General features: G+C 42.3%; 1 protein-coding gene across 8 annotated transcripts in view; it reads left to right on the forward strand.

Moving 5' to 3' along the window:
- rap1gapb (RAP1 GTPase activating protein b) overlaps positions 1-20,041 on the forward strand; it is a 126,657-nt gene that overhangs the window by 34,419 nt on the left and 72,197 nt on the right. For 6 of the 8 annotated variants that reach the window (XM_054731730.2, XM_054731735.2, XM_054731752.2 and 3 more), the window contains exon 1: positions 10,830-10,982. The exons of the other annotated variants lie outside the window; for them this stretch is intronic. In XM_054731730.2, the coding sequence (XP_054587705.2) occupies positions 10,939-10,982 (44 nt within the window). In that variant the 5' untranslated portion in view covers positions 10,830-10,938. Of the gene's footprint in view, positions 1-10,829; positions 10,983-20,041 lie in introns of those variants that run through there. 8 annotated transcript variants of the gene reach the window in all.

Consider the following 20,041-nt stretch of genomic DNA (forward strand, 5'->3'; position numbering starts at 1 on the left):
AAAGAGAGGCTTTGGCCTTTGATGTTACATCTGATGTGGAGAACCACTGACAAGGCACATAAATCAGAGTGAACAATGCTTCTGGGAGAGGCGCTGGCCCACAAGGACGTTTCAATTCAGGTGTGGACGGCACTTCAGACCTCGGCTTTTGCTTTTCTTTTATGCATTTAATCAGAGAAAGGTCGCACATCAAATCAGGCAAACACTTTCATAAAATGTAGCACAGAATGATTTCACAAAAAATGTCCTAGACAATAACTTCTGTGCACTTTTTACCTTTTATCTTGAGAGGTGCTATAAAGATAGTTTTCTTTCTTTCTTTCTTTCTTTCTTTCTTTCTTTCTTGTTAGTTGTAACATCTGGAACCTTGAGTTTTTAATTAACTCAGAGTTTTTACCATTTTCTTCTGCACAAAAGGACCTTACAACAATTGAATGAATGCCATGTCAGAGTTTATTATTTCTGATGTCAATACTGTTTCCTCTCAGCATTATCAGTTGACTCTGAATGCCATTTTCACATCCACAGTTGCTGGGAAATGGCAGCATCCCCATCCTCAACAGCTCCTAATGAAATTTGATGTTATGGTCAGTGTTTCCAAATCAGCGTAGGATAAAACTTTTAGATTTGTATCTTATTTTATCTAAAATATGCATGTTTTCACACTGACATCCTTTGCTACATTTTGTCTTTGTTTGTGATGTTCTTGCTGTTGTGAAGCACACGGGGTTGCCTCTGTGTATGAAATGCGCTAAATGCAAAATGTAACAATGAAGACTGACTTCCTGTGGTCAAATGTGGTTATTGCTGCCCATTTTTCTAAACAAAAAGCTACTTTCTCTCTGCCGTTCTGGCTTTTGCCAGTTACAGATCAGCACCAGAATATTCTAGATGACAAGTAAAGACATACACATTAAACTGCTAAGTAATAAATACATTGTTGTATCTGGTGCTAGCACTTGTGGGTGCTTTTTGGTAGGGAGCACTTACATTGCAGGAAGTGTGGTTGTTTGCTGTCTTAATGTTAGCTTGCTTTTATAGTTCTGATTGACTCATTAAGGGAAGTAAAATGCTACGATTGACTCAGTATCCACTTCTCTCACACACATTTCATTGTAATATCGAGTTGTTTGTAATTGAAGAAGTTGCATGAAATATTTTTTAGAGCTATTTGTTTTTGCGTGACCTTCGGTTGATTCTTCATCACTACCCTCTCCTTAGGTTCAGATTTAGCATTTAGATTTAGCACTTGCATGTATTATTTAGATTTAAACATTTAGATATAAATTTTAGATTCAGATGTAATATTAAGATTTAGCATTTAGATTTAAAATTTAGATTTATAATTTCAATTCAGGTTTAATATTTAAATTCAAATTTGATATTTAGATTTAACATTTAGATTTAATATTTAGATTTAAATTTGTTATTTAGATTCAACATTTAGATTAAAATTTTAGATTCAGATGTAATTTTAAGATGTGGCATTTAGATTTAAAATTTAGGTTTATAATTGCAATTCAGGTTTAATATTTAGATTCAAATTTGATATTTAGATTTATATTTAGATATAAAGTTGATATTTAGATTTAACATTTAGATTTAAATTTGTCATTTAGATTTAACATTTAGATTTATTATTTAGGTTAAACATTTATGTTTAGATAAAAATTTAGACTAGCCACAATTGTGTTTGTTGTGTTCATTGTGTAAGGCAAATTCCAGTTTAAACGTGACAAAAATGTGCTAAATGTAAGCAAGGTAAGCAAAATATCCCAAAAACTGTCCACAAAATTGTTTGTATGAACAAATGACACCTGGCTTTCTAGAAGCAAGTGTCATGGGTGGTTCTGTAGGTTGAATGCTTTGCGGTCATGTTTCTGGTTTTATTGTATTTCTGGTACTTCCTGTTTTATTTTGTGTATTCCTGTCTCGTTACAGGCAGCTTCACGACCTGAGGCTCCTCACTAATCAGCCTTATGTCTTGCACCTGTGTCCTGGCTTCTCCATTTATGCTTCTTTGCAAACAGATTCCTTTGCCAGTTTGTCTGCTTCAGTTGAGTAAAGTGAACCTGCTCTCAGTAACACTTAGTGAGAGTGTATTCAGTTAGTTTTTGGACTTGTTCATTTGTGCTGTACTGCCAGGAATCCCTTCAGCTTATTAAACTGTGTGAGCTCTGCATTTGAGTACTCTTTGGTGCTTTGATAGCAAGAGACCTGGACAGTTTGCCAGTTCACCACACAAACGCATAACCATTCACACAAACTAGGGACAGTTTAGGGTTGCCATTTAACCTGACTTGCATGGCTTTAGACTGTGGGAGGAGGCCAGAGTATCCCCCCCCCCCCCCCCAAAAAAAAAAAACACACATGCATGGAGGGAACACTCAGGCCTAGTCCACACGTAGCCGGGGTTTTTTAAAAATGAATATCCGCCCCTCCAAAAGCTTGCATCCACACCACCGCGTTTTAATAAAAAACTCTGTCCACACGTACCCGGATAAATACGTTGTTAAGGACATGTCAGACCTGTAGGCGGCAGTACTTCCCCCGTTCTTAACCTCGTCCTTCGTCTGTAGTCTTCCGCAAGGAGCAGTAATTCCGCTTGCAAAAACAAGCAAGCAAAATGCGCTTGGACAATTGATAAAGCGAGCGCAGCTCTGAGGGCATCCATGCTGTCGGCTAGTGTAAACAAAGGTCGCACACGTGATGTCTGCATTTTTTGTCGCGGAAAGTGACGTTGCGTACCTTAAAACTCCGATTTTGTCCGTCCACACGAAGACACCCAAAACGGAGAAAACGCAGATCTTCACTTTGGCCGGAGTTTTTAAAAAGATCCGTTTTCGTGTGAAAAAACTCAGTTTTCGTGTGGATGACAGGCCAAAACGTAGAGAAATATCTACGTTTTGGCAGATCCCCAGCTACGTGTGGACAGGGCCTCAGATTTTGTACAGAAATGCAGGGATTGTTCTGGGACTCGGTGCTACACCAACTGTGGGATCGAGCAGCCTCAGTCACAACTCATTTTTATTTTATAAGCACAGAAAAGAAACCCACATGAAGCCTCACAAAGGGACTTTTTGTCAGACATCTGTATGCTTTGCAGCTTCAAACAACAAACTCAAAATTCCCCAAAACAACTTATAAAATTTCATTTTCCAAATGTTTGTTCATTTCCAGTGTCAGCTTGTATTACAACTTTTCAACTCTAATGGTAAAATACAAATGAATGTCTTAAAACGAAGGTAAAATAGCTATTTTCTCTCTTCAACGTTTAACACAAAAAAAGTATAATACTGATGAACAAATTAGACAAAAATCATCAAACCTTGAATTGAAACTGTGTTTATTCTTTGCCAACCGAGTGTTGTTCTGATTCTCTCTTATTTCTACACAAACAACCTCAGAATATCCAGTTACATCAGGGCAGCAGTAGCTCAGGAGGTTGTCCAGCAATCAAAAAGCTATAGGATCGATCCCGGCTCCCAGCGGAGGGTGCTGCTGTTGTGTCCTTGGGCAAGACACTTAACCCGCCTTGCCTGCTGGTGTTGCTTGAAGGGAGCGGTGGTGCCTGTGCTCAGCAGCCTCGCCTCTGTCAGTGTGCCGCAGGGCAGCTGTGGTCACATAGCTCATCACTACCAACATGTGTACGTGTGTGTGAATGGATGAATGATACACTGCAGTGTAAGTCCTCTGACTCTGAAAGGCGCTGGTGCGGGTCGTTTATCATTTATATTCTATTTTCAGGTAAAGACTGAACTGGAATAATCACCGGTCTAATAAAGGAGAAGCACCAAAACTAGTCCAGCAAACCCCGAGTTCCCAATGAAAGATTAATTAGATGGGGGTCGAAGATTAAAATTCACTCTGCCTGCCTGTTTCCAGCCCTCTGGTGTGGATACATCAAAGTCAGACCCTTACTGAGAATCTGTTGCTTCTCTGTCTGGAAAGTCATTAAATTGGGAATGTGGCCCACAGGCAGACATTTCTCCTCCTGCTTGACTCAGAAGTTGTTCCGTAAAAAATAACCTTGTTTCTTTTCAGCGTCTGCATCTCTTTTATTTGCTCTAGTGGGCTCCTGCTTGTATTATTATTATTATTATTATATTTTGGGGGGTGGGGGTGGGGGGGTCCCGAGGATGAGTTTAGGTCCTGCTGGGCTCTCGGTGTTGAGAATCGCTGCCTTCACTCTACATCACTCCGAGGGCACATTTGCTAAATCTCCCGCTCTTGTGGTGTGATTTCTGACTTCACATTCCATCTCTGTCTCCACTCAAGCGCACTAATGACTGTAAAAAAGCTATAAAAAGGCAGATGAAGTAGAAGTGAAGATGACTCTGTTCTGTCAGGCCCAATCATGCCGCACACCTCCTGCCAGTTTCACAAAAACACACACTTTTCTCCCTGTGCCTGCTTTCCCCCCCACAGCTCCACCATTTCTATCTGTTATGACTGCCTAGAGAGAGCTTGTGAAGTCTATGGCATGCAGATCTAGCAGGGCTGGATACACTGAGACAAGAATAGTCTCCAGAGTTCTTGCTGGAATCCCTCTCTTCCCTTTGATGGGCGACTCAAACATCGTCTCTGATCATTTTATTATTCGTGTTGCAGAAAGATGATCTCATTCACCAAATTCGGTTCTTTTACACCTAGTAATGATACGCCGAAACTGAAATGGAATAAGGGCCAGCTTCATGAGGAGGAAGTCTGATTCTTTGTGTTTGTGGAGGCTTCCACTCCTGACCCATTTCTCTCTGCCGTGAATCTTCTCGCCCTCTGATGTGGCGTCGGCGGTGGAGCCTGTCTGCCGTTGACTTCAGAGTTGCCTGTGTCAAACACAGCACTGGAACCTGCCCCAGAGGCATCAACGGCAGCTTGAAGGGGATGAAAAGTAGTTCCTCTGGTTAGCAGCAAGGGGTGGTGTTGCTCTGAGATGACTTCACCAGTCTGTCCTTTTTCCTTCCTGCTGCTGTGATTCTGAAATATTAAACTAACCTGTTACTCTGCTTTCCAGGCAGCTGTTTAAATATCGTCTCAGTTGATGCATCCAGTACCGACTAAAACCCATTTGTTTTTAGTAACTGCAGTTTAAATCAATTATTGTAAAATATTTAAGTATTTTTTTCTGTTAAAGTGACAAGTTTTTGTTTTTATTCTTAAATAAGATAAAATCAGAGAGCCTATTTTTGGACACGGGAGGCCGCATGGGTCGGGTGTGTTTTCCTTGTGGCGCAGTCAGGTGCAGTTAGGCACACAGGTGTTAAATATTTAATGTTTTTGTGTCCTGGTTTGCAGCCTCCACCAGGGCCCAACAAAAGAGTGTTTCACTCCTCTTGAAGGTTTGCTGACTCTCTTCTGGAGAACCTCGATGTTTGAATGCATCGATTGATTTGTTTTTTTTGTGTGTGTGTAACAGATGCTGTTGCTTTGTCCACACTCTTGTAGAGGTAGAGCTTAATGATTCTGTCTCATCAGTCTCATCTTTAGAGATTTATCACTGATTTTGCATAGAAATGTTTTTCTTTCTGCAGAGAAAATGTGCAAACATCTTTGTTAAACTCTGCATTTTAAATGTCATCGATTCTAATCACCCTTAAAGGTATGCGACTTTCACACTGCGCTATCCTTAAAATCAGATGTTTTTTTTTTCATCCCTCTGACCTGGCAGAGTGCAGACTGAACGGTTTCCATCTCTTTTGGCTTTCGAACATTTAATTTTATATTTTCAGACTTTTTCTAAACACCCCCACACCTTCAATGTCTCTCTATGGAGAGCATAAGTCTCCTCCCCTTCCGGTCGGCTCATGGGTCCACTGAGCAGGACCGAACTTATTCTCTAATCCGCTTCGCCTTACATCCTGAATCACATATACGTTCCATCCATCCATCCATCCATCCATCCATCCATCCATCCATCCTCATGCTTATCCGGAGTCGGGTCGCGGGGGCAGTAGCCTAATGGGCTCGACACACGGGAGGCGACATCGCCTCTCCTCCATTCATTTTCATTGAGACATGCGCGACAAAGCAAAAATCGCGGGTCTCCCTCCTACCAAGCGAAACGCGAAAAACGTGTGTGTAAAATTTTGAGCTCGTGCACGTGTCGTGCACAGGCGGCCCAGTGACGTAATCCTAGAAAGTTGAAATATTTTCAACTTTTCATCACTGTCACTCGGACGAGGAACTATCCATGGAGGTTTCATTCGGACAGGACAGGATGCTCCGTACATCTCCAGCAAACATGAAGGAGAAGTTGATTATTATTATGTTTTATATAGTAAAATCAGAAGTAAGATTTCACATAACTAGCAGCACCTTGTGAAACATCATATCTACCACTTTTTTAACTCTGAACCGCTTAAATAACCTTAATTCCCTCCAACCTGACACAGCCAAACAAAACAACGGAAGTTTAGATTTCGCCATGGAACAGAACGCGTAGACGGCATTGCCGCTGCCGCGGATCGCCTTCCGTGTGTCAGGTAATAAAAGCGACAGCGACAAATTTAGCTGATTGCGGTCGTTTGTCGCCTCCCATGTGTTGAGCCCATAAGTTAAGATGCCCAGACTTCCCTCTCCCCAGCCACTTGAGCCAGCTCTTTTGGCATTCCCTGGCCAGGTGAGAGACATAGTCCCTCCTACGTGTCCTGGTTCTACCTTTAGGCCTCCTCCTGGTTGGACGTGCCCGGAAAACCTCACAGGGGGGAGTCCAGGAGGCATCCTGACCAGATGCCCGAGCCATCTCAACTGGCTCTCTTGATGTGGAGGAGCAGATTTTCTACTCCGAGCCCCTCCCGGGTGACTGGATCACACATACGTTGTTTTTTAATTTAAATCAGAAATAATTTGGCATGTTTCCACTTAGTATGGAAGAGGATTAGGGTCCCTGAAAAGTAAAAAATAAAAAGAATTCTGACTTTTGTGGTAAAAGTCAGAATTCTACATGACATCAAACAGCGAACTCACACGTGATTTCTTTCCTTCTATTTGGTTTAATTGCGGATTGCATAAACAAACCATGACCTGAAGTCTCGAGGGATCTTGTGATCTCGTGAGTCCAGCAAAGAGCACAGCGAGGAAGCCGTGCCGCTGCCAAGACTCTCCCAGTGTGACAAGGACCACTTTAAAGTTTGTGAGTAAACCGTTTTGCCGTTTTGCACAGCTGATGCTTCCAGTGTGAAACCAGGTTGAGAAAAACTAGGCAGTTTTGGCTTGATTTGAACTCCCCCTAGTGTCAAAAGCAAAATCAATCTCCACGCTGTACGTTAGTCTTTTTAACACCTTAACCTAGCAGATGAAATGTCTCCTCAGTCTTCATTAGTGCCTACAGGAGTGGTTCATCACTAAATTAAACAAATCAGCTGTGTTTATGATCGAAAACATGCAGGAAATGTGCTGTAAGCAGGCTGCAGTGCCAGGTATGTCAGTCCTAACAGACCGGTCCGCCAGTCTGAAGTTGCAAGTGGAATATTCTGGCCACGGGGGCGATAGGGGCGTGGTGGCCTTTTATTAACCCTGTAAAGGATAAATTTAGCACATACTGGCTCAGGAAAATAATTAAAAAATATGAAACAGTTGCAAAGTGTCCCTTTACAGCTCCTGTCGTACTGGAAGAAGGATGCAGTGCTTGCTAAACTCACAACCACTTTTGTTCTCCCTATCCTTTTTTGATTATGTTTGTTGAGATGAGCAGTTGTAGTCCACTACTGTTTACTTATCAAACCTAAAATTACTTTTGCTATCTGACCAAAATAAGCCCTTTTTGGGCATCAAACTGTGTCTTTAAATTCACAGAAATCACATATGTAATCAGAGGCACACATCAAACAGGATCAGAAAACCTTTAACCTTCCATAGACTCCCATTCATTTTTCTTGTAAAGTAGGGGACCCATGGTCCGTAAATAGTGGATGGGTGTGGCGTAGGCTCCCTACGGCACAAACAAGTAGCTTGAATATTGATAGTTTTAGTGAGAATAAGAACAGGTGATTTTCTAATTCCTTTGTTTGTACTATTGTTGATGTCCATTATGGGTTTAGGTTCTGACCGGCACAGTACCTCTGCAGGGCTCGGGTGCATGCATACGGGTTTTGCCTATGCATGTAAAGAAGAAATTAAAAGAGGTGTGTGGAGAGCATTTGCACACCTCATGAATATTTATACCTATGGCTACGCATGCAGCACAAAGTTAGACTCTGTTGTATTTTTTTATTTTGTCTGAAACTCGTCTCCATAGCAACGCCTCTGACTCAGCTGGATGGGCTAACGTCTTTCCACTGCAGTCGGAGGAGCAGAAGCAACAACCTGATTGTCCTGGGTCTGTGGGACATCTCTGAGCTCTGCAACGAGAAAGTGATGGAGCAGCAGAGCAAAGCTCAGAAACGTCCTTTAACTGCTCATGTGTGCAAGCCGAGGAGGAAAACAATCTAGTGCGAAGCCCAAAGAGAGCAACAGTTAAACGTGTTTGATTCATGTCTCCAACACTGACAAGTGAACACATTAACTCTAGCTAGTAGGACAAGTGTGTTTTGCAGAGATGCTAACATAGCAACAGAAAGCTAAGTATGTTTGTAATTAAAATATCACAGCTCCTTGTAGTTTTGACACAACACATAATACTCCCAATCAATTTCCTGTATAATATCAGGATCTAAACGCCATCTCTTTGACTTTTTGCGTTTCGGGCTTAAGGACGAATGATCTCCTGCCCTTGTTTACTAATGAATTCCTGGTATTGTTATTAGATCTGAACCATTAACGCAGCATTTTAACTTGTTTACGAAAAACAGTTCTGTACATCTGGGATTAAAATGCAGATCTGACTCCAAAGCTACATCAGTGTTAGAACGTTTTTGGGTGGAACAAACCTTGCGTCTTTACTGGATGGTAAATGTCGAGTCCTTGAAGTCAAGGTCGACCTGCTTCAGATGAGCGTTTCGGTGAACTCGGCACGCTTCCTGAAGCCAGCAGTGGCAGACAAATAATTACACCAAACTGTCCTTTCTCCGCTCACACACATCACTCGGAGTAAATAGCTTTTATTTCTGTTTCCTCGTTCTCCTAAATGACATCCTTTGAGGGACATGAGGGAAAGGGCTCTTAAAGCGGCATCACGCATCACGGTAGAAACAATAACCCGTTTGTCAGCATTTGTCTGGCTCCCGAGTCGTTCTGCTGCTGACGTGACACGTTAGTGTTGGTCTCAGCAGACGAGCCAAGGTAGGGCTGGCTCTGAAAGACAATTCATTCCCACTTTTCTATTAAAACATCAATCCAAAATGGACTTCAAACACATAATAAATCTGTGTGGAATTATGCAGTACATGACAGCGTGGTGCAGAAATAATAAAAACAAGAGTAAGTGGCAAGACGTCTTTATGACTCACTTTAAAGCAAACAAATCCTGACAGCCCGAACCGTCTCTGCATGGACGGTGTATTAAATAGCTGCTGCATTTACATTTGTTATGATCAGTAAAGTTCAATCCCAAATATATCATACATATTATGTCATAAATTACTTTTTTTGGTTCAGTTTTGCCCTAAAACAGATTATTTTTTTCAGTTCACGTCAGATCTTGTATTTATTAATTTTGTGGGATCCAATAGCCAATAGTACGCCTTTAGCCTTTAGTGAGGGACAATCGGTGTCAAACTCAATCTGTAAAGCAGCTGGAAGACCTTGTTGGGGATGCAGCAGATTAACGTGACACATTTCTGCCTGTTCTCCACAGAGGGTCTGATTTGATTTATAGCCCACATCTGACCAGAGTCCAGTCAGACCTAACTGAATCACTAAAGGTCAACTGGGGAGTCATCATAGTGTCCCGGTATTTGCAACCTGCGTAGGTGGGGGCAATAAGACAATGAGTGCTTTTGAGCGTACGAGGAAGGGTGTGTACGGCTGAAAAACTGACTCCGATAAACCGGTGGCAGCCAGAGGGTAGGAGGAAGAAATAAAAGGCTGATGGAGAGGTAAAGAACTGATAAAGAAGAAAGGAACATCTTAGAAGAAGTCATTTTAGACTAAATAGATGCAGATGTTTCGGATTTAGTTACAACAAAACTGAGGTTCGTAACAGGCCGTCATCAAGGAGAGGAGGAGGATCCGTTCATGGCTAATTGCTGTAAAGTATGTCTCGCAGCAGCAGTTTCAAGGCACTTTCGCCTCCAGTGGAAAGTTGGGCTAACCGTGGCTAATTGCTGCGTACGACATTGTGCAACAAATATGCGTCGGGTGGAAAGACCTGGTAAGAACAAGGGCAAATAGACAAGTTTAAGCATTTTTTGTTACTATTGAAGTAAAACTTAAAGTACATATCTCGACTTTATGAATGATGTATCTTTTTAAAAGTAAACACTTGTTGGGAGGTGAGAAAAATACGAGTAGTGTTCAAACTGTTGACTGGTACTCAATTATGCAACATTTTTATTTTCTAAAATTCATACTCCTAAAAATACATCAAGAGCACTCCAATAAAGAGAAAAGATGTCCTGTCCTTAAACGTGCAGTGCGTTGTCATGTTTCCGTGCCCACCTACCTGCTCTCTGTTTCCCACAAGAGCCATTCATGGACAAGGAGCACTTGTGCTTCGCATCAGGAGAACTCCTCAGTAAAGCTGAACAACACATTTTTATTTTGAACCTTGGCAGGAAATGTAATAGCTGGTGCCTGCTTTCTGACGGAAATTAGAAAGCAAACCGTCAGGAGGATTTTAAAAGGTGTATTTTTTTTTTCAGTGCAACAGCACAATGTGGCAGTTGGACACACCTTTTTATTTATTTATTTTTTCAGTACAGAGTCAAGTTAAACAGGGCACACACACACAAACACACACCTGATGAGGGCTGAGACACAAAAGGGAGGAGAAAGCTGGAGGCAAACACAAGTGCGACAGTTCCTCCGGAGGTCTGGGCTGACGTCTTCCTCATCAGCAGGATGGCTCAGAGAAAGAGGAGCTTCACTTTTGGAGCTTATGGAGGGTAAGCTGACAGCGAGCTAATGTGTCTGGGTTTCCGTCGATTTTGCGAACTTCGTCATTGCTCTACAACCGATAGTACAGCACGAGACGACAGTAGACCTGTTGCGTCTGATTGGCCTCTCAGGAGAGTAAGGCGTGAGACTGCTCAGGGAGTCGCTACGCACCTGCTCAGCAACTGCAGTTAGATAACGAGGTCATTGACATTCAGCACAGGAGCCCTCTAATTAACAGTTTTAACAGTGAAAGAGGATGGAAATGTTAAACTAATTAGATTAGTTTATTCATGTTTGATGACACAAAGAGAGTGGCGAGGAAGAGTTTATGTATGGATCACCTGGTTGGTGGTTTGTCTCAGTTAGGACCGGTTTTAGATTAATGATAATTTAAAAAACGTGATGAAACTATGTGATCAGCAATTCAGAAGGTTCTGATTGGCTCACAGACATAAAGTGGTGCTTTGGTTTGTTTGTATAGCACTTTTAATCTATCAGTGTGATGTTTTTTCTGTGTGTGTGCGTGTGTGTGTGTGTGTGTGTGTGTGTGTGTGTGTGTGCGCGCACACGTGTGTGTGTGCATGTGTGTGTGTGTGTGTGTGTGTGTGTGTGCACATGTGCGTGTGTGTGTGTGTGTGCATGTGTGTGTGTGTGTGTGCATGTGCGTGTGTGTGTGCGCGTGTGCGTGTGTGTGTGCATGTGTGTGTGCGCATGTGCGTGTGTGTGTGTGTGTGTGTGTGTGTGTGTGTGTGTGTTGTGATGTAAGCAATTAACAATTTTAAGGAGGTCCTTCCCTTCATTTCTGATACATTTGCAGTGGTTTCTAGTAGGAATAATTTCTTTGTAAGTTTCAGCACGGAGAATCCAGCCAGAGTAACTTCAGATGGCAGGATTTGGAGTTCTATTCCCTGATATTTGAATATCTCATCTCTGATTGGCTAACAGCAATGCAGCAGATACTCCCTTTGCTCTGCAACGTTGAGGTTTTATCTCCACCAGTAACATGAACCTGGAGGAGTTCTGCCGTGATGGAGAGTTGCTAATGCTAACGGTTAGCTTCTACTAGCCAAGACCTTCTCTGGTGCTTCCTAGACGCTAGACAAACAACAGCCTTCCCCTTCATGAGTCAAGATGGGTGAGTCCAGGAATGATAAGTGACAGTGTGATGTAGATCTGTCAGGATTTTCTAATCCTAGAGTTTCACTGTCTTTTTTCTATCAGAAGCTGATGCAGGACATAGGTGTGTAGGAGACTATTTTTATGTTCAGCCTGCATGAAAAACTCAGAGTGACCGATTATAATCAGAAATACTCAATAAAAAAAGGATTTTTCAGTGAAGGACAATGTTAAACATTGTTTGCATCATGAAAGGGTTGTGCTGCAGTTTTCCCTCAAGGATGCATTTGTGCATAAATACCAGAAACTGCTATTTCTTTAAATTGTACATTCTCATTTAGATTTTTCTCCTGCGGTGTTTCAAGCTGATTAGCTTAAGATTTCATATTAACTAATAAATGTTGCCTGTTTCTGCATCACTAAGACGTCTACAAGCTTTTGATTCAAGTGGTTTGTTTTTTCACCTCATTAGTCAATAATCAGGATTTTATTTTTAAAACTAAGAATAAACAATCTCATGGTTTTGCTGCTTGTTCTTTTCATGTTTCTACTTCAGAAAATTGCTGATTGCAAGCAATAAAAAATACTACTCTTTAAAAATATTTGAATTAGGAAATATGCAAATAGGTGCAGCAACACTTTATTCTAACCACAAAATATAGAGGAGAAATCTTTGAGCCCTTCACCTGAGACAGATGATTGTGTGTGTGTGTGTGTGTGTGTGTGTGTGTGTGTGTGTGTGTGTGTGTGTGTGTGTGTGTGTGTGTGTGTGTGTGTGTGTGTGTGTGTGTGTTCTATTGCATACTAATCAGCTTGTGAGAAAATATTGCAAGGATATGTAGCTTTTTTCTCAAAAGGGGTGAAATAAAATCAGATTGTTGTTTTCTTGCAAAAAAAGTATAAAAAACATAAATGCTATAATGAAAACTTGTAACTCAGTGTGTTTAAATGTGCAATAAGTAAGAATCTTTGGTGAAATAATCACAAAACAGTGTAGTGTCTAAATCTTGTTGGAAGGAAGGTTATACTGAAACTGATTTCCTTAGCTGGCTGGAGGATTGTCATTTTAAAAAAGCCAAAGATGAACAAAGTTACTTCTTACAATCTGTCCTGCCTCCACACTTCCTGGTTCCAGAGCCAAACATCTGTTGACATGCAGGGTTGCCAAGTCTGCCGTTCATTTTTAAATACAGCCAATGAAAGAACAAACATTAGACAGTCACAGATGAATTAGCATGTTTGTTTCAAGAGCAGAGAATAGATTTTCATTTCACGTGCTGGCATGTTTCACTTGTGATTTTCGGCAATACTTGTTTTAGCTAAAAGCCCAAGAAAATAAACAAACCCTCTCTGAAGAAATTAATTTGCAATGAAGAATAAGAAAGTGATTCTCAAACAGAAATGGACTGAGCCAAAACTTGGAGCGTCACAAGAAGTCATTTTGCGGCAGGGTAATTGGCACGTACGATTTAATGGGTTGTTTTTAGAGGTTAAAGCCGTTTTTTTTGTTGCACTTGCAGCAACTGAAATGGATGTGCTAAAAAAATATCCCAAAACAAATTAAAACCAGGAAATGATTTCTTATTTCTGTCGGCTTGTTGCACAACCTCAGAGCAGAATGCAAATTTCAGAGGAAGCAATTATGCAATAAATGAAGGAGGATTAGAAAACAATCATAAATGTGTGTGTGTGTGTGCGTGCGTACGTGCATGTGTGTGTGTGTGTGTGTGTGTGTGTGTGTGTGTGTGTGTGTGTGTGTGCTTTAGGAAGTGTCCTCAACTCCAACTTTTTACTTTTGGATCAACTTGGACTAATTTCTTCTTACCTTTTGTAAATTATTTGGTAGTGAAACCAAATTCCAGAAATGAGCATTGGGAAGCATTAGTGGTGTTGTTAAGGGATTTAGATTACAGCTGGCTGGTGTTCTTCTGGTGAATTAAGTCAGCTCTAAGCCTGAAGTCAAACTGCAGCTGTTTAACCATGTGAAAGATTCGATGATGTGCACGGATATAACTGCTGTTACAGTTACTCCCTGCAAGTGTGAAACTACCTGATGAAGGTTTGGAGGAGGAGGAGGAGGAGGGTGCATCAACACAACTGGATGGTTTCTTTGGGCATTTCCACCTGCTCTCCTTAGTCGGTCCTTTAAAGGTTGTCTGATGATCCGCTTTGCATCATTGTGTTCCCAGACACACTCGTGATGGAAAATGCCCTCTCCACCTTGTCTTGCACTAATGCAGCTCAGAAAGATCACACTCACCCCCCTTTTATTGTGGTAGGACTTGGTTCACCCCAGCTTTTCACTGGCCGTGAAAGAGGTCGCGCAACGTAATAGCGGCGTTCCACCTGCGAGCTCGTTCCCAAACCGAGAGCAGTTCTGAAGCAAAACGGGAGCTGATCCCGTGACGTCACGTAATCACTGGAGAACTGCAGCACCACACGTGATTCCAGACATCCACAAACAATAATAAACAAGAAGAAAGACAGCTGCATGCATGAAAAAATGTCTGAGGGTAATTTTCTGTTCTGTTTACATCGGTTACAGAAGTTCACAGGAAATGCAACACATTCTCACACCCAAAGCGTCAAAATATGACGATCAGCGTGCCCTAGCGCGTCGGGAGAGGACACGCAGGGACACGTGTCACCGCGGGCGTCCGTATCCGACGCTCATGGTGACTTGACAGGACATTATTCCTCGAACCTCTAGTGATTTAACCTTCCCCTCACCCCCATCCTAACCTTAACTCAGTAATTTTAAATGAAGCTTTGCATGTGCAAGCTGGTTAAGGTTAGAATGGGGGTGAGGGGAAGGTTAAGTAGTTCACAAGTCGGTCAATGTCCGTCTCACCGCGGGCGTCGGATACCGACGCTCTGGGACAGTGCATCCTCTCCTGACACGCTGGGGCACCCTGAATCATCATATTTTGACTCTTGGTCACACGCGTCATTTTTTGACGCTTAGGGTGTGAGAATGTGTTGGGAAATGACGTACTGCACGTTACATTTCTCATCTTCTATAACCGCGGCTAACTGACACATAGTATGTTATGCGGCCATTTCGCGACGCTTTGACGTGCAGTGGAAAGCTGGGGTCACACCCTGATGCTGAGCTGAACAAATCTGTGTTTGTATCGTCTGGTCAGAGTTTGCACTCCCAGTATTAGAATGCTTCCATGTCCTCTAACAGCGTTGTGCTGCAGAGTGAGTAGAGCTTGATTTCTTATCCAGGGAGGTCGAGATTTCTGCAGAGACCTTCATGCTGTCTGAGCCATCACATAATCTCCTATTCCAGTTAGCAATGTCTGAAGCATCCATGTGCGTCTTTCACCAGAACTAGGCTGCAGATATTCAACAAGGATTGACTCTTTAGTTAGCCATTGTGAAGTATTATGTGCCGTTTCTTTTTAAACTATCGTGTAAACTGACAGATAGGTAGTGCTGTCTCTGTTTCATGTCTGAGATCTGATTTTTTGTTATTTAGGGAAAAAAATCTGTCAGATCTGACTTTTTAAAGCAAATTTGCAAAGTTATACGTGTTGTGTGCTGTGGATCTTACCCTGACAGCATTGTTTTTAGATACCTGCGTGGTGTAAATCTCACATTATAGTTGGTTCTTCCTAAGGCCCCGTTTGCGAGTCCTGACGTCATCCATCAAAGGTGAGAAAAAGTATCCAAAGGCTCCGATCCAGCTGTGTGGTCGTGGCAGAGCAGGACTTTAGTGTGATGAGGTGCAGCTGGTGAGGTTTCACTCTGTCTGACTCACCTGCTTCCCCTTTGGGAACATGGAGGACGATATAGCGTTGCACAAGCCCTCAGGTTAGATGAGGATGAAGTGGTGATGTAAGAGACTCGGTTTTGTTTGACAACGATTAAGTAATGTCCTGATGGTAACTTTGAGAGCACACGATAATGCCTAAAATTGGCTCATCACAATCACACAAGTCCCGCCTGAAGCTCCTGAACAAGGGCAACGATTTCTGCCAAAAATCATGTAATCACCCCTCTTAGAGGAGATTCATTAAGTTGTTTCATCTCGAGTCTGGCTGGTTACCAGGAAACATGGACCACACAGGAGATAGAAAAGTCTCTGTTTTTTACAATAGGTCTGTGTCTTAAAGATGGACTGCACACCATCAGAAAACGTAACTCCACCCCTAGTCAAGATCTGAAAAATGCCATGAAAGTGGGCGTTCCCAGGAGGCACAGAGTGGCATGGCCAAGTGTGGGGAATTTTCATCCTGGGAGGGAGGGGGAGTGGGAGGAGACTGTACCAATGACGTGAAATTGTTCCGGCCCCAGTCAATCACAAGTTTAAAATGCAGTAGCCGCTGTTCTGCCACAGGGGGCAGCACTAAGACGTTTTTTGACCTAGATTCTAGATTTAATCAAGTTTAAACAAACATGTCAAAAAATGCACAGAAACAGAAAGATTGCATTTGCTCATCAACACCATCTCACCGCGGACACCGTTTGACCTCTTATCAGGACTGCTGGGTCAAATCTGTGCCCAGACGAAGTTGCACAAGCTGTAAAGAGGCTCAAAGCGTGGCTTCCATTTGTAAATAGACAGAATTCTACTACCACTCTAAAACCTGAACTCTGAAGAATCATTTCTCTTTCCCTTGTCACTTATCTTTCCATCATTTCAGAAAAATTATTCCCAAAAGTTTAATAAATGCTAGAAATGGTCATAAAGTGATATTCAGGTTCTGTTCCAGCTCAGCCTTTTCTACAGATTGCATAAACAAGTTAGTATAGACGTAACTGCGGGTTTTAACTTTCATAATTTGCCACAAGGCAACACAGCAGGCCTCCGATTGCCCTTATTGACAACTTGAAGTGCTCTTAATGATCTGCTCCTAATGCTGAAAACATTTTGTATTGATTTCACAGACTTAATACATTTCAAAGAACATCCAGTCAATTGATTTTATTTCAGCTGTTTGCTTGATAGTGAAATGAAAAGGCTGCTATAAGTTTGAACTCACGGTTGGTTTTTAAAATGTGTTTATCTACACTTCAAAGCTTCAGGAATAAAATCAAGCAGAACTAACATATTTCATGGAAAAACTCGTCTTAGTGTTATAACTGCAGACATGTGGTGTTTTTACCCCTGATCTGTACGTGTTTCCCAGCTGTTAACATCAAAACGGGGTGGGTCAGCAGCTCATATTCCTACTCAACTGTTTGGTACAAAGCCCTGACCAGCAGCTCACCTACAACAGTGTTTACATAACAAATAGGTTTTAATCAAGTGGAAAAGGGAGTTGTATCTGACAGAAACAGGCGCCTGGGCTGACACAGTTGAATGACAAAAGCATTTCTGATGTGAGACAAACTGTTTCAACTGGTTACATCATCTGCTCCTCCTCCATCAAACACTCTGTTTTTATTAGTTGATGGACAAAAGTGGTCAAACTGAAAAAGGCAGAGCTTTAACAGACTGGTGAACCAAACAAAGCAGATCAAAGTGATGAAATTCTGGATTTGCCCAGTTAGCTCCGTTCTGCCTCGTAGTGGTGGGGGTGTGCCTCACATCCAAATGATTGGAATGAGTTATTAGCTTACAATTTTTCCTCTTTCATAATAATAATAATAACAACGACAACAATAATAATAATAAATAAATAAATAAATAATTTAATGGCAACAAGCCTTTTATCTCAGTGTTCTTTGTTTGCAGCTATAGCAGATCCTACACTACGGTGTTTTGGGTTACTGTGGTGGCGGCAGACTCACGGTTAGAAAACCAAAAACAGGAAATTGCCTCAGATAAAAGTAACAGTAAATTTGTGCTCTCGACTGTTGACTCCTTATTGCTTTGTTTATATTTAAATGGGTAACAGGACTTTCGACTTTTACATACTGATGGAGCTTTTTTAGTTTTGGTGAAAATAAACTTATTTTCAATATAGGTAAATTTTTTCAAAATTATATCCTACATTATCCTTCCTCGTATTTCCTCTTTTCTGACTCTCCACTTCCATTTTTTCTGCTGTCTTGCATTCGTGCTATCCTCCATGTCCTTGTTTATCTTTTCCTCTCTACTCATGTTTAGTCATGCCTACCTCCTCCTTTCTGATCATCCCCTCCACCATCCACCCACGTTCTCCATCCTCTCCATCCGTTTTCCTTCTTCCTCGGGGTATAATAACGACATTGTGATGTTTAATATTTAAAGAACAAGGCCAAAACCTTCATTAGATCACAAGAATCATTAATGGTGACGCAGTATTCAAAAACTCACCTTTGCATCTATCTGTGCTGTCATATACGTCTCTACTGCCAGATAAACACTCTAAGCATGATGGTGAATGGCCTTTGTATAGCACCGTGTTAGGGTTCTCCAACCCCCCAAGGCACTTCACAATACTGTCAGTCATTTACCCATTCACACACACACATGTACACGTTGCTGAGGATGAGCTACAATGTAGCCACAGCTGCCCTGGAGGAGCAGCAGCTCTACTCTAAGCCCCTCCCAGAGATTCTCAGCTCCTGGCAGCATGAAAGGGTGATGGGTGGGTGTGGCCAGCTTGTTTTCATAAAGTGACAGAGCCCCAAAACAGCTCATTCTACAAGGTACCAAAGTTTTTAAAAATAAAACTGCTAAAATTGCTTTATGTGAGAGGGCTTTTGTGCAAGTAACTTCATTAACATGTTATGTTTTGACTATGCAGCTATAATGAAAAAAGCCATAATATGTCACCATAATATGTCGATATACCAGCCGATCTACATTCCTACCCTCACCTATGGTCACGAGCTTTGGGTAGTGACGGAACGAACGAGATCACAGATACAAGCGACCGAAATGAGTTTTCTCCGCAGGGTGGCTGGGCTCTCCCTTAACCCTCCCACTGTCTTCATGGGTGACCCCCGCCAGGAAAGTTGACCATTGAGCAGAGTTGATGGTTTATTCCTTGAGGTCCACGTGAAAGGGGTGAGGAGTGAGCACCACCTCACCTCTGCCAAGTGGACCTCAAGGGATAAACCATCAATCCCGCTCATTGGTCAACTTTCCTGGCGGGGTCACCCATGAAGACAGTGGGAGGGTTAAGCTTGGTTTATGGCTGACGCATTCACTTTCCGCTTGGTGATGCGGCTCGCAGCTGGAACGCGCTTCACAACTCGCAGCGTTTATGGTTCATGCGGCTTGTCTCTGCGGTGAGCCAATATTCTCCCAAACTGAACGGGGCAGCATGGAGCTCTATGGCATGCATCCAACACTACACCGTAGTAGAAGTAAAAATTACTGTTGTTTACAACATGGCATTCCAGCATTTTTTAACAGCGTCCTCGTCTTTTCCGACAGTGCAAGCTATTTCTCTCCAAGAATTATTAACAACATGTTGATCACGGTGATCTCTGAGAGCTGAATCATACAAATGTCTGTATTTACGAACCTCTGCCATACTAGTTTTTGCCGGTCCGCCATGTTTTTCCGTGTCCGACCGTCCGCGTGGTTAGAAAATTTCCTAGGTGCGCGTTGCGGAAATTTTGGGCCGTGCGAAGGAGCGGTGGAGGGACGTGGTTGTTAAAATGACGCAAAATGACGCAACTTTTCCGCGCTGAGCCGTGCGAACCTCGCGGATGCGTCAAGCATAAACCAACCTTTAAGAGTACACATTGAGAGGTGCTATTTGAGGTTGCTCGAGCATCTGGTTAGGATGCCTCCTGGACACCTCCCTGCTGAAGTTTTTCGGGCACATCCAACCAGGAGAAGACCTAAAGGAAGACCCAGGACACACTGGAGAGACTATGTCTCTTGTCTGGCCAGGGAACACCTTAAAATTCCCATCGAGGAGCTTGTCTAAGTGGCTGGGAGAGGGAAGTCTGGGCTTCCCTGCTTAGGCTACTGCTCCCGCGATCCGACCCCTGGTAAGCGAATGAAAATGGATGGATGGATGTCACCTTTAAAGTTTCCTCCAGAACTTTATAAATCCAA

Source organism: Nothobranchius furzeri, chromosome 3 (genome assembly GCF_043380555.1).
Source record: "Nothobranchius furzeri strain GRZ-AD chromosome 3, NfurGRZ-RIMD1, whole genome shotgun sequence".
Classification (NCBI taxonomy): Eukaryota; Metazoa; Chordata; class Actinopteri; order Cyprinodontiformes; family Nothobranchiidae; genus Nothobranchius; species Nothobranchius furzeri.